The 15475-nt window shown below is 35.8% G+C and overlaps 1 protein-coding gene and 1 long non-coding RNA gene across 2 annotated transcripts in view; both read right to left on the bottom strand.

Moving 5' to 3' along the window:
* Window positions 1-2939: 2939 nt before the first annotated feature.
* The window catches only part of LOC121428000, a 31953-nt gene continuing 19417 nt past the window's right edge, over window positions 2940-15475 (bottom strand). Inside the window, exons 9-14 of the mRNA XM_041624576.1 lie at window positions 13355-13530; window positions 6563-6811; window positions 5658-5800; window positions 4436-4535; window positions 3733-3910; window positions 2940-3222 (exon numbers count right to left, since the gene is read on the bottom strand). Coding sequence (XP_041480510.1) covers window positions 3098-3222; window positions 3733-3910; window positions 4436-4535; window positions 5658-5800; window positions 6563-6811; window positions 13355-13530 — 971 coding nt within the window. The 3' untranslated portion in view covers window positions 2940-3097. The remainder of the gene's footprint in view (window positions 3223-3732; window positions 3911-4435; window positions 4536-5657; window positions 5801-6562; window positions 6812-13354; window positions 13531-15475) is intronic.
* On the bottom strand, window positions 9995-11021 carry LOC121428001. Its single transcript, XR_005971723.1, has 3 exons — window positions 11010-11021; window positions 10500-10619; window positions 9995-10034 (listed from the first exon to the last, which is right to left on the bottom strand). It is a non-coding gene; the product is annotated as an uncharacterized LOC121428001 (long non-coding RNA).

Below are 15475 nucleotides of genomic sequence, written 5' to 3'. Positions count from 1 at the left end.
GCTTGGCCATGACTGTGACAGATTTGTCCTGTGAAAGGGGGCAAGAGACATAAGTCGGTCCAAGGTTCATGAGGTAGGTGAGGAGTCCACCACAACCAGACGAGTGTGTGCTGTTGATATTCATATCTGGAGGACATTCGGTGTCTTGAGTCTATCAGGATTTCTGACTGTCTCAAAGGCTGATGGATGATCCAAACCCCTTAAATGCACAGGACAGGCAGCTGTTATGTATGACTAGGTCTTGTACTCCCACTTCTTGAGAGGAAGGGGCGACATCGTTTCCGTAAAACATTTCACGAATGAGAACAATCCTGACCGTGGAACAGTCTTGGGGGAGCCTATCTTCTGCGGAGGCTTAAGAGTGCACTCCTGCTGACCAAGTCAATGGCTCTTGTCGGGAGTAAAAGTCCAATGATAATTATAAAGGAAGTTAATAATTAAACTTATTTTTTGAAAAAGAAAATTACGGAAAAATCACGTTTTACTTCAAATAATAGTAATTTCACTGGAAAAGTGTGGTTGCACATGAATAAAAAAGGATCAAAACTCCCGAAATCATAGCCCAAACCTTGGATGGTTTCATTCTAAAGTAAGCGCTTAATGACGAAATCTATCAACCATCTGACCATCTTAGATATGACTTGACCTCGAACTGGAGTGATTAAAAGAAACGAATCATTCTCACTGAAATCCCCTTACATGAGCTCCAATACATAACAACAACCTTATTAGGGAGAGCACTTCTTCAAGGTTCAATAGTCTCGGAAGTAATGTAGTTTTATTTCTTAATATGGCGTTTAGTGGTCATGTTGGATTATTTGATATGAAGATGGTCCTATATTGCAAAATTATTAACAGAAATGGAATCAACACACCAAATAACTCACGAACAGAGGGATTATTCATGATTCTGGGACAAAAACTTGAGAATTAATAAAAGAAATGAGTATTCTCACTGAAATCCCTCTACATTGGTTCTAACACGTATAAGCCTCTGAAAGTATTTTTTTCAAGATGGCGGTTGGCGGCCATCTTGGATTTGATCTTAAGATGATCCTTTATGCAAAATTACAGCATGAACTGAATTAACATACCAAATGACTCACGAATAGAGTTATTATTCATGATTCTGGGGCAAAGGGTTCAAAATTTGATATTTCACGATCGCGTCATATGGCGGCCATCTTGGATTTGACCTGAAGATGACATTATATTGCAAAATAGAAAGCAGAAAGAGATTCTGCACACCCCAAAACCCCTAAACACAGGTATTACTCGTCATTCTGGGGCAAGGGGATCAAAAGTCAATTTTTCAAGATTTCAAGATGGCATCTGGCGGCCATCTTGGATTTGACCTGAAGATGACCTTATATTGCAAAAATGATCACAGAAATCGATTCTACACATCTCTAAACCCCTAAAACGAGTTATTACTCATCATTTTGTGGACAGGGGTTCAAAAGTTAGGTTTTCAAGGTGGCATCTGGCGGCCATTTTGGATTTATGCAAATTAGCAAAATTGCCCAAACGGCAACTTTGGGCAACCAAGCTGAATTTGTTCTAAGACCCCATATAATCACGAATCAAGAAAAAAACTTCATCGGAAAGAACATTTCTAGGTTGGTGTATTGAGCCTATGAGACTGTCAAATCGACTAGTTGGGAGCCTACGGAGGACCAACATGACTGTACAATTCGTGTTAAATGTGTGTAATCTGGCATAAGTTAAACGGCTTATATACTGTGTATGCTTTTTCATACGGAAGTAGATACTACACTACTACTACTACTACTATTACTGCTACTACTACTAATAATAATAATATTAATAATAATAATGATAATAATAATAATAGTACTCCTACTACTGCTGCAGCTAGAACTACTACTACTGCTGCTATACTACTACTACTTCTACGATAATACTACTATTACTACTACTAGTACTACTACTACAACTACTCCTACTGCTACTACTCCTACTACTATTACTCCTACTACTACAACTACTACTACTGCTACTTCTATTACTACTACTCCTACTACTGTGTGTTGCTAAACTTCAAGTCTCGAGTTTCAAGTCTCGAATTTCAAAGTTTCATTGGAATCAGTCATTAAAGACCCTCGCTTTTAATTGCTTTTAAGCCGCTATTATCCACATATTAGCTAAATCATTCTGTCACGCACGTAAAACACTTTTACTCTGATGCTGCTAAAATCTTCTAATGACATATGTTGCGAGCTTGTAATTCCTTTGTAATAAATTTGGGGGGGGGGGCAAAATATGCTCACCCTTTTCTCAGATAATCGAAGCGAGCTTTGCAGTAGAAAATGATGAAACCTCTCGATTGGACAATTATTAGCCTTTTCCATACCCGGGCAGCCTCTTCAACTCTCATCCAGGTCTTATTTTCTCTATCATGTACAAGTTTGATTGATCTTGTCGCTGATCTGTTTGAATTCTTTGTTTTTTGAAATGCAAAATAAAATAATAATAATAATGATACTTATAAAAACATGTGCAGTTAAAGGCTGGGGAGTAGAAGTATGTAGCCTCCCGCGATTCATATGGAAATTATTGCAAAAAAATCTTAATAAATTCAATTAAAAAAACAAGGCTCTATAATGACATAAACAAAAATCGTAATATACATGTAGACGTTTCCACCATTTATAGGAAAAATAATTTTGATTGCTTTTTAAAAAGAATGTCTAGGTCTATCTACTACTCTCAACAAAGTTTAAGAAATAGGATGAGAAAGACGAGACTCCATTTTTTACGAAATACGAGTTCCTTTATTACTTATAGCAAGAGCAATAAATTTGATTGATTTGTAAATAAAATGTCAAGACATATCTACTACTAATAACAACATATTGTGCTTTATTATGCGCTGCAATATGATTACAAGTCTTATGACGTTCGACCGAGACGGCATTCATTGACATTGACGCAGGTGTTCTCCTAAAGCTATGATACATTATTGACACTGATATAGTAGCCGTCTAAATCTAATCTTAATCTCGATCCGTGTCACGTGATTCGGAGACAGAAACACATTCAATTATCACGTGACATGATATGATCATATGATCAATTAATTACGCCCCCCCCCCCTTCTCATTCGCGCGTAGATGAAAGCCACCATGAAAACAGTTGCCAGGAAGAGCATGGTGATGCAGACGAGTGCTGAAAGTAGAAAGATGTTCACAGGGGCGCCATCTGCAATAGACCAAAATATATCAATTCTAGAAGACGTATATTATGCTACGGTCACAAAAACCTTTACAAACACCGTACGAACGATTCCGTACCATTTATTGCTACTATATATATACTTGTAGGGCAATCGTACAATCTTTCTTTCTTTTACTTTTCAAACTGACATAATTTGAACAAAGAAATTATATTTTGAAAAAAAAAGAAAAGCATATTTATAAGGCAACAATAGTCAAAACTGACTAGTTTGCCTATTCAAAATAACAACAACAACAACGTAAAGGTACTTGGGACCGTACAATCGATTAAACAAAATATGCGCGTTTGAATATTACCGATAGTCTTTAAACAATGGCTAAACAGAAATGCCAATGATAATAATGAACTACTAAAATGTGCAATGCTTCATATTATAATTAATATTATTATTATTGCTGTTATTATTATTATTATTATGAATATTATCACTATAATAATATTGATGATATATGTTCGGTTTTTCGTTCCACTTACCATTCGAATGAGTCCGAGCCTTGTTAAAAATGAAAGGTCCCCGAGAAACTGTGTATGGGCCGAACCCAGAATTTCGCGTATCGCGAGTTTCTCGTACCGGGCGAGAATGACTACAATTTGACCTGCACGCTAATTGGTTGGAATCGTGACAGATGATGATGTCACAATGAACATAGATCTACGAACATAAAAGGAAAGAAATAGATCATCATAACAGATAATTATATGTGAATTTATTATTCACGTGGAATGATTTGACAGCACCCATCAGGCTAGTGCTTTGTAATGGAAATCAAATCTTTTCAAGTTTTTATTAGTTTTTCTTGAGGTTAAAATCAATCATTTTCTTACGAGAGACTTTGTTACACTTTGAAAGCGTATTATTCCTCATAATTCGTGGATTGTAGCACATGTTTCATTTCTGTGGCATAAATTGTGCTGAATATTTTGATAACAAATATATATTTTGTTGATTTTAAATTAATAAACTTGCTGTGGAAGGGTAATACCCTTGAACATTCATAGTCATATTAAAAAGAAAATTCGAAATTAACGCTACATCAGTCCTGCGCTTCATAAACATTTTTCATTATAAAATATAACGAAATAATTTCTTCTTTGAAATTTGACGAAATAACAACAGTATAACCATGCACTATTGTCAGGACTATGAATAGGTATATCATGTAATGAAATATCTTACCAGATTTTTGTCCGAAGAAAGGGCAAACGCTTTGAATGAGAAAGCCTGAAGACCGCGTCTTAAAAGAGAGTAGACTTCGATGTCATCTCCAATGGGACATCTGATGAAGAAATTAAAGACACCAAAATATCATCCAGTATCATTTTTATGGTAGCTCCAAATGCGCATAAAACCAAGCCACGGCTGAGATGAAAGTGATGGTTTATTCTATTTTTGCTAGCGAAAGTGATGGTTTATTCTATTTTTTCTAGCGAAACCTTTCACACGTATTGGTATGTCAGGTTCTGATTGCCGGTGTAGATGTTCAATAATAAATTTCTTCTTGTAGGCTGATACATGCATTGATATTGCATATTTTTGCATATTTCTTTTACATAAATTTTTACATAAATTTTAAATATTTTTGCCAAACATAAAATCATATCCTATTTGGAATTACAATGATTTTTTTAATATCATTATGCAAAATCCTATAAAATCGATTTTTTTGGGGGGGGGGCTATCAATCACATTTTTTATCATGATGGCAACCCTATTGCAGTAATTGAATGTTAGATGAAGATATATTCTATTTTGGTCTCCTTTTTTTTGTTCCATTTTCGAAGACTGCTTTTACATCAATTACCAGTGTTTGTTTTACTATTTCCTATATTTGTCCTGCATGTTTACTTTTGCATAAAACATAATAATTTCTGAACTGTGAACTGGAATGCGAAAGAGTTTTGTTAACTTTGCAGGAATGAAGGTTCCTTAGAAAATGACTGCGTTGGATATCAAACAAGTTAAGTTATACATGTAGTAAGAATAATAATAACAACACGAACCGAATATAGCAATAATTACCATAATTATAGCGAATAATTATATAGTAGTAGTATTCATAATGATATTAATAATAATGATGCTTATGATAATGACAATTGGATGTTTAATAATAACAATGAAATAATAATGACAATAATAATAATAATAATGACAATAATAATAATGACAATAATAATAATGATGATAATAATAATAAAATGAATAATGTTAATAATTATATTAATAGTCATAATACTTCTTCTACCACTATTACTACTACTACAGTTACTAGTATAAAACTACTACAACTACCACTACTAGTAATAATGATCATTATGATAATAATAATAAAAATAATAATAATAATAATGATAACAATAATAAAAATGAAAAAGGAGATATAAAATTTCATATTTACCCGTCGCTTATGATATCACGGTTGATAGCGTCCAAAGGATCGGGTGAAGGCGTTGCCCAGCAACGGGTATTTTGTATGGTATCCACAACATCTACAATGGCAACCATTTCTGTTGCCATGTAAATCATATTATCGACCTCAACCTACGAAGGACATTAGTTTCAAATGACAGAATAAAATAATACAGAAATTGTCCAATCACAAGAAAAATTAGGATATGAAATGATTTACAAACATTACCCGAACCTTAATCTAACCCCGGATTGGTTCAAAGATTATAAAATAGGTGTTGCTGGAAGCACAGTGCAGAACACACTAACCGCCCTTTCACACGGTAAAAAACATCGTAATTTGAATGATGATTCAGTGAAAAGTAAGGTTAATGACGAATATTTAGCACGTGTCAAACCAATCTAGAACCAATCCAAAACGCTAATCACAGTCACGATTACAATAGACATCATTACATTGACGATTCAAGATTCACGTGTGAAAAGGCCCTCAATGAATTTTAAGTGCCAATATACCAACGGGTATCAATGTGTACAACCACGCATTACATAGCGTGCTACATGGGTTTTTCATAATTAATTGCTCCGCCGTGATTGGATTTCAGGTGAGTGATATGTCAATACCAAAAATGAAATTCTGTTGCATTCCGTTATTCTCAGAAGGGTCAAAGTGAACTTCCCGTATCATTTTGGCTACATTCCCTCGAAATGTCACTTTGTAGTGAAAATTCATTATTCATGAGGGAACCTTAATTGATAATAATTTAATAATCCATGTTCTTTTTAAACCATTTTCGGCTTGAAATACGAAAATGCAAGAAAACACTTATTACAGGGGAAATATTTCTAATTATTCGGGAAGAGAAATCAAAGTTCTATTTTGAATGTGCCCACCTGTTGAGGGAAGGAATTGCCTGGGTATGCATCTTCGAAATTCACATTCGTATATTGACGAATGCGAACAGAGAAATTGCCGTAGCCGTCCTCCTTGATATGCCTGATCCACGCATGTGCTAAGTACGTCATTTTCACGTGATAGGTCCGACTCAACGAACAGTTTATCCGGATAGACCGGGAGCTGCGGAGGTCCGACTGGATCATCACCTTTACTTCGTTGGAGAAAATAATGACGTCATCACTCTCCTGAAAATAAATGCCAATGAATGATTAAGAGAAGGTGAAATTACTACTCTGTACGTGTTCCACGTATCTAATATTTGTCCGAGTATTCATTATGTGAATCTTTAAACGGATGAAACAACCATGAATGTGAAATTTTCGTCTTTTCGACCTGGTTTCTACAAAAAGATGATAACGATGGTAAACCAGTATAGAAATAAAACGCATACAGAGTACTGTTCTTCTATCATCACCATCTTTAGTGTTATGTCAGTGTGACATTTCCATATTAGAAAAATTCCATCATTTCTATTGTTTCCCAGCTGTCTTGAGCTTTTGATTTAGTTTGTTACCATTTCTGACCATGTCCAACATTTAAAGTTTTTTTTTTCCATTTCAATTTATTTTATATCATTTTCAACAGAACAAAAGAATGTGGTAGAAATAATTACAATGAACTTATACAGACAAAATAAATTGAGGCATGTACAATATTCTTTGGCATCCAAGTACTCTTTTCGCATCCACCCAACCAGGCCCCCGAAGCTACTGCCATTTTGTTTAATCCATTAGAAGCTAAAATAAGCCCCCATTAATATTAATTTCGTAAGATGCTCCCTCGTCAACTGTGGTTTTGTACGTGTATTAGACAATACGCACATCAGCGCAATGACAAAGGTCAACTTGGAAAATTCATTAATGTATTCATTTTGATACGCGCTCGTGACGCGAAGGATTCAGCGAATCAAGCAAGCGCAAATCTGAGACGATACGTTGCGCTTTATAAAGTATCGATATCACAAGCGATATCACTTAAAAACAAAACAATGTTTTTATTGCGTCTTATAGGCCTATGCTAATTCTAAAAGGGAAGATGAAAAGAGTAGATCAAGTCGCGATTAGGTAAAAAGGTGGGGGGTGGGGGTGGGGGCAAATCATGGTTATTACAATGATTGTATTCATTATCACTGGTTGAGTATGAATACTGAAAAAAAATAACTTTTACCACTAAAAGAGCCATTTCTTGTTACAATTTTCGAGAAGTGAAAAAAAAAAATCTTCATGGATCCCCGTGCCTGCTTTCTTCTGGCGTCCGTTTCATAATGAATTACACTGAGCTATTTAAACATCGCTATTATTGTGATAACCGTGGGAACCTTGATTATGATTGGTATTCGTAGTTACCATACTTGTAACTCATGATGAAACGGGCCCCAGTTTATCATGTTCAATATGTTTCCTGTCTCCTTTATTCTCCAGCATTTCTTACTCTGTTTTTTTTTTCATTTAATCATTTTAACATGTTGTTTTGTGCCGCCTTTCTCCTACATATGAAGAGCTCACTTTTAAAAGGGGTTAGGTCCATTTTTAATCAAATTTGATTTTTATGTCTTAATTGATTTTTAGTAGCTCTATAAGATGATACCATATAGAAAAGTTGAAATTCCCATAAAAAAAGTGAACTAAAAAAAGAAAATTCACTTTTTTTCAAAAGGGGTTAGGTCCATACATAATTTTTCTGGAAAATAATATCTTAAAAAAATATGAAGATAAGTAGATTTCTTTTATACCCAATTTTAAATTTCTAATGGTAGGGTATCATGAAAATTCATTTTCGCATAAGAATATTGCAATATGGGAGAATAAAAAAATGATTTTCTTGGAGTGGCCCTAGCCCCTTTTGCAACTTAACTTTTCATATATTTCCTTCTTATTTTCCCACTTGTTATCTGTCTCCTGGTTTCCAAAAATCTCGTCTTATTTCTCTTCCACCCCTTTTGTGCCTACTTCCAACATCAGCTTTCTCACCACTCCCTCTAAATTATCTCTTCATAATTATGTGCCCCTCCATTTTTTTCTCATCTCTTTTCGACCCACTTCTCATCACTCTTTCCCTCTCTCGATCTCATTTTGAATTTTGCCAATTCCAAATCCCTTTCATTTTAGCTCTGTACAAATACTATATGAACACAAATGAAAGACATGAAGGAATTCTCTGGTTAGTGGTGAATTTTATTAATTATCCAGAAAAAAAATCACATTATCAGAGGATTAAGCTTTACCTTTTTCTTAAGCGTATGTTAATACTTTGAACCAAAAGAAATTTGTTTTTGTATGCGGGGGGGGGCACAATTCCACCTACTTTTTGAAGCACTGAAAAGTGCCTTTTTATGCAAGAAAATGCCCCCTCACGAACGTGTACTGTGTCCCTTTCACCTGATGAGAACCTGTTTTAGGTAATACCAATTAGTGCTCTTCCTTATATGCAATTTTTACCCAAAAATGCCCCCCCCCCCCCACGTGTTCTGTGCCCTTCCATCTGAGGGCCCGTTTCACGTGTTACAAAGTGCCCCCTCGCCTTCTTGAAAGTGCCCTTTCTTGAATCACTGCCCCCTTTTACCAAAGAAAAGTGCTCCTAAAGAACTTGTTCTGTGCCCCTTTCACCTGAGAAGGATCTGTTTTATGGTCACCATGACAAGTGCCCTTTGAAACAAGAAAACAATATTTTCATTTCTATAATATACTTCTGAAGGAAATCCTTTGTGCATTAAGTTTAATAATTCATGTGAGTGGAGTATATAAGCAGTTTCGTACAGCTGGAGGGGAGAGGGGCTTGAAGGACTCTTGCCCATAGGCGGCGGAAGCGGGACCTGTCCCCCCTAAATTTGAGGTGGGGGACAGTCCCCCCTAAATTTTTTGAGAATCTTTTTTTTTTGCTCATCAATTTTTGTGGTCTCTTAAGATTTAGGTGGATAAATTCAGGTGGACCCCCTAAATTTTTTGCCTTCCACCGCCAATGCTCTGCCCCCCCCCCCCCCGAATAAAAAAATCACGACTAAGAAAAAAAAGAAAAAGGAAAGCAAAGGGTGAAATATATCATTTTGAATATTTTGTCAAAATCTATAACAAAATTGGATATTTGTTTTTAAAATGTCAAAATTTTGCTCGCTCGCAACTTTTTAAAAAATTTCACATAAAACAGCATTTTCCCTGTGCCCCCCCCCCCCCCCCACTTTCAACTTCAATCCGCCGCTCCTATTTGTATGTTTATAGCTTCTCTTTTTGCAACCAGTTTTAATAAAAATCAATAAGAAATTTCATACGTCATGAATTTGGGTTGTGATAATTTTTTTTTTTTTTAAATTGGACTTGGAAAAAAAACCTTTTCCATCTTCATCACGTGGTTCCCAAGTCTTCAATGTTGACTTGTTGGATTTCTTGAATGAAAACATCTGTTACACCAGTCCTGCAGATTGAAAAAATAGAGAAAGAAAATCAATTAAATTGTCATGATTTATAACACATAAATGTTTTAAGAAAAGTGAGACTATGCATATATATGTTTCTTCAACACATAACATAGGAAATCTTACTTCTACTAATTATAAACTTGTACTTCTATAAAGCATATCACTTAAACATGTTCTCCGCAGTTTACATACCACTCTCCATTCTAACTACATGTATACTTTGAAAAAATGTCAGAGATTTCTTGTAAATATCTAAATTAACATATGTAAATTATATGAATTGTAAGAATTAAAGTTGATATGTTTTGTTGCACAGAATATTTTGATCTGTAATTAAAAACGACACTAACTATAATCTAAAAACAAAATTGAAATGGGTTTTTCAAAGGCAGGTCTATTTGTTGCCAAAAAAAAGTGAACAACCTCCATTATCAAAAATAATCACTAACTAACTCACTCACTCCTATAACTGCTGTAGTTTGTATTTCTCTTTGTGGTCCAGTCACTGTTCTATTAGGCCTACTTCACCAATTATTTATCATCATCAATCACCTCCATGGAAATTGTCAAACTGCATCATCCTATTAGACAAAATGTAAAACAAAAAAAAATCATAAATCTACAAATATGAAATATGAATATCACACTAAAGAATCAATAAAATGAATTTTATAAAATGTAACTCATGAAAAATAAATATTGCTCTGTTCATAAACAAATAGGAAATAAAAAGGCAATTTAATTACTAGTAGATCAAGGACATGACCTTGTTTTATAAATTTGCCCAAGGTACATAACTTTTGACATTGGTTCTACTTTAGACTCGAGAGCCTGTATATTTAAGAAGTGTATATTCAGTACAGATCCTACCTCTTTGTGACTCAGGTTATTTTTATTTAATGTAAACATGGTAAACATTCAATGCATGTAATGTATCTGTAATTTTGAATGGGTTAGTTTAACTTTTATACCTGGATGAGAATCTGCGAAATGATGCATGCACTTATGATCATCATCTTGAACCATATAGGTAGACCTCTATATACTGTTTTTCTTGTCCTTCAAACTCAACCTGTTTTTCTTGTTCTTCAAACTCAACCTGTTTGTGAAAGAAAAGAGAGTACAATAATAAGGAGTGATATTTTTCATGGCCGTATGTATAGGGGAGGGATTTGGGTAAGAGCTGAAATGTGAAAAACTTCATCAAAAAAAGAATTGCATGACATCCTTCAATTTTATTTTAGAAAATGCAAAAAACGGCCATAGGTAATATTGGTTACTTCTGGCCCTCACTTTCTGAATTTTAGGTTTCTCTAAATTTTTTCACATGTCAGCCCCCCCCCCCAATAAAAAGAAACATCTGCATCTTTTTATTTCCGAATCTTATTTCATTTGACTTTAACATAATTTCATCTCATGCACTAGGTCTAGATCTATTTGTAAGAAAGTATAGATCTAGTCCAAGACTCAGAGCTGTGCAACAGCATTCGCGTATCTAAATTACTCGTAGGTCTAGATCTAGATAGTAACGATGGACTCTCGATCTATCTAGACCTACAAAGTAAAGCTTTGGTTCTAAACCGAGATCTAGGCCTATATGGATTTGATGTCTGACTCTGACTTTTATTCCAGGCTAAAAGTTTAAACTTCATTGCCATTATTGACCAAGATTAGATCTAGTCCTTGGTCCACTGACACTGACAGGCATAGGCCTACTCGTACACGTAAATGGAGTCGTTTAGGCCCAGACCTAGATCTAGGCCTAAATTACAGACCTAGATCATAAGCCCTGGGGGTAAGTGTCGCGGGTTGGGAAAGTATAATTTAGATGACTAGATTTGAATTAGGTTGGCCTAGAATTAGAAAGCATCGATGAATAAAAGTAAAGACTAAAGTACCGTAACGGCATAAGTCTAAAATAATAAGCAACACAAGATCCTCTGTTAACCAAGTTAGAAATTAGATCTAACGTTAGGCCTATCTAGATCTAGGTCCTAGATCTATTGATAATAAGACAAACATGCAGAGCTGCAGCATATTATTTCTTAGACAGGAATAACCGTCGTTTCTGGGGATTTATTCAACAATTTTTGACATTTTACTAGGTTCAGCGGTACAACCAAAATAGAGAGACTGAAGTTTTGGTCTAGTTATTTCTAAGACAGAGTCTAACTATATTTATAAATAACAATAAGTTAAAATGGGTGGGGGCTTAATGCAGAAGCCTGGCTGAAGTTATGCAAAATAAATTTGATATCTGAAACTGAAAATTGACACAATAACAGGCAATATATCTTCATCCACACTCCACTTCACAGTTTATTCCTGACTGGGTCTCGATCTACTGAAGATAGATGCAGATCTCCCTCTAGATCTAAGGTTACAGTTTACAAAAAGAAGCTTCATTCTTGTTTTAATCAATCGTGGGTTGGTCCTTGTTAATTGGAGGTGAACCAAACCGGCCCGAATTTCTCTCGATGCCCCATTGGCTAGGAGCCCGTACAAAATACATGTGATTAAAACAGCGGCATAACCGCAACACTGCAAGCAACATACAGGCTGCACTGGGCGACGATGACAATCTAACTTCAATTTCAAAGCCCAAATTCTGCTCTCCTTTAACAGAAGAATGATAGCAAACTCTCTAATTTGGTAGAGAAATAACCTAAGATCACAAAATACAGTGTGAAATTTGTAAATAGTCCACTGAATTCATGTGGTTATATCAATTTATACGTACTCACCGGAGTGTTCGTAGGTCCATTTTTGTGTGGAAAGAAAAGTTTCAGAATGAATAAATTAGATGACGTAATGAGGTCAAATGAATAATTAATTCTGTAACACGATACCACTAGTATCGATGACAAAGAATCGGGGAAATCGCGTATTAATGACGCTCTTAGCCAATTAAAAGGGTGGATTATGAATATATTTACGCTCATGAATGTCAATGGGGGCTTATTTTTGTCTTCAAATGATCGCGGTAGGCGGAGCCTAATCTGATTTGTTTTGTGTTGAACGCGCGCGCAGCTTTCGGTCTAGTAATATATTATAAGGTCTTTGCACCCAACCCTCAATCATGTCATGTCTTGATATGTGACCAATCCATTTTTTCGTCTGTATTTAATTGTGTTCAGGAGGCTTCGCGTTTCTCCTGCATTTTGACAGTATCCACATCTCAAAAGCTTCGGACCTCTCTAACAATTATCCTCTTTAGAGTCCATTTTTCGGCATCATGCGGAACACGGTTTTTCTAATTATATTAGAACAACCAAATATTTAGGAAGAGCCCTCTATCTACAATCAATGTACTCACGGTGACTGTTGTACCACATCCATTATATGGCGTTGTTATGGCAACCGTGTATGCATCATACTCATCCCCTTGACAGAGAGAGTTCTTGAATGAGACCTTATCGTGACTGGAGATTCCAAGCCTCGCCTTATCCAGGTAAACAGTCATTGACGAATCTTCACACACCAGCCTGGAATCTGTCAGAGGAGAAAATGGTGATCTTTATTTCTGATGGCAGCAGGGATGATCAGAGGGAGATTTTGCAACAGCTACACAGACGCTTTCTGAAACATAGAGAATCTATTGTCAAATGCCCTTTAATTTGTTCAAGATAATGAAATTTTTGTCGAGGGTCGGTGAATCGGAAACAGCAGTTTCGCTTGTATCGCTTGACAAACGACATTTTTGCGATCTTTCGTCAGATCTCAAACGTCGGACGAAACTGCCAGTGGCGGATCTACGGGGGATTCCCCCCCCCCCCTTCGGGCAGCCAAGTAAAAAAGGGGGGAAGAGGGAAAAAGAGAAGAAAAAGGAGAAGGAAAATGAGTGAGTAAAAATGGTGAGAAGACTTAAAAAATAAAAAAAAACTTTCATGTTAGTATAAAAAAATTTAGCTCGCGCTTCGCGCTCGCATTGCCTGTTCGATGAGATACAGATCTTGCTCAATAAGCTAAAATGGAGCTTTAAATATCTTGAATTCAACAAACAAAACATATTTCAGATCAAAAATCGACCTTTCATCGTATTGTTTAATTTACAAATAATTAAAGTGCTCTGAAAATGTCTCGTTTCGTCAAATGAATATCTCATTTTTGCAGCTCGCACCGTGCGCTCCCATTATTTGATTTGTGAAGTACCTAATAATTTCGTGTATTTATGGAAGCTTAAAAGTGCCACCGAGATATTAAGATAATTATCTCGGGAATTCGATATCTTGATAGCAAAAGATCAGATGACGAGATCCTGGATCTCATCATGTCGACATCTTTTAGAAGAGATGATGAGATGACAAGATTCCGGATCTCATCATGTCAACATCTTTTAGAAGAGATGATGAGATGACAAGATCCCAGATCTCATCATGTCAACATCTTTTGGAAGAGATGATGAGAGGACAAGATCCCGGATCTCATCATGTTGACATATTTTAGAAGAGATGTTGAGATGACAAGATCCCGGATCTCATCATGTTGACATCTTTAAGAAGAGATGTTGAGATGACAAGATCCCGGATCACATCATGTCAACATCTTTTAGAAGAGATGATGAGATGACAAGATCCCGGATCTCGTCATGTTGACATCTTTTAGAAGAGATGATGAGATGACAAGATCCCGGATCTCGTCATGTCGTCATCTTTTAGAAGAGATGATGAGATGACAAGATCCCGGATCTCATCATGTCAACATCTTGTAGAATAGATGATGAGATGACAAGATCCAGGATCTCATCATGTCAACATCTTGTAGAAGAGATGATGAGATGACAAGATCCCGGATCTATGGAAGCTTAAAAGTGCCACCGAGATGTTGAGATAATTATCTCGGGAAGTCGACATCTTGATAGCAAAAGATAAGATGACGAGATCCCAGATCTCATCATGTCAACATCTTTTAGAAGAGATGATGAGATGACAAGATCCCGGATCTCATCATGTCAACATCTTTTAGAAGAGATGATGAGATGACAAGATCCCGGATCTCGTCATGTCGACATCGTGTAGAAGAGATGATGAGATGACAAGATCCAGGATCTCATCATGTCAACATCGAGTAGAAGAGATGATGAGATGACAAGATCCCGGATCTCATCATGTGAACATCTTGTAGAAGTATGGAAGCTTAAAAGTGCCACCGAGATGTTGAGATAATTATCTCGGGAAGTCGACATCTTGATAGCAAAAGATAAGATGACGAGATCCCAGATCTCATCATGTCGACATCTTTTAGAAGAGATGATGAGATGACAAGATCCCGAATCTCATCATGTCAACATCTTTTAGAAGAGATGATGAGATGACAAGATCCCGGATCTCATCATGTTGACATCTTGTAGAAGAGATGATGAGATGACAAGATCCCGAATCTCATCATGTCAACATCTTTTAGAAGAGATGATGAGATGACAAGATCCCGGATCTCA

This window comes from Lytechinus variegatus, chromosome 14, assembly GCF_018143015.1.
Source record: "Lytechinus variegatus isolate NC3 chromosome 14, Lvar_3.0, whole genome shotgun sequence".
Taxonomy (NCBI): domain Eukaryota; kingdom Metazoa; phylum Echinodermata; class Echinoidea; order Temnopleuroida; family Toxopneustidae; genus Lytechinus; species Lytechinus variegatus.
The sequence above is the reverse complement of the archived record's forward strand: the minus strand, read 5'-3'. Positions and strand labels throughout refer to the sequence as shown.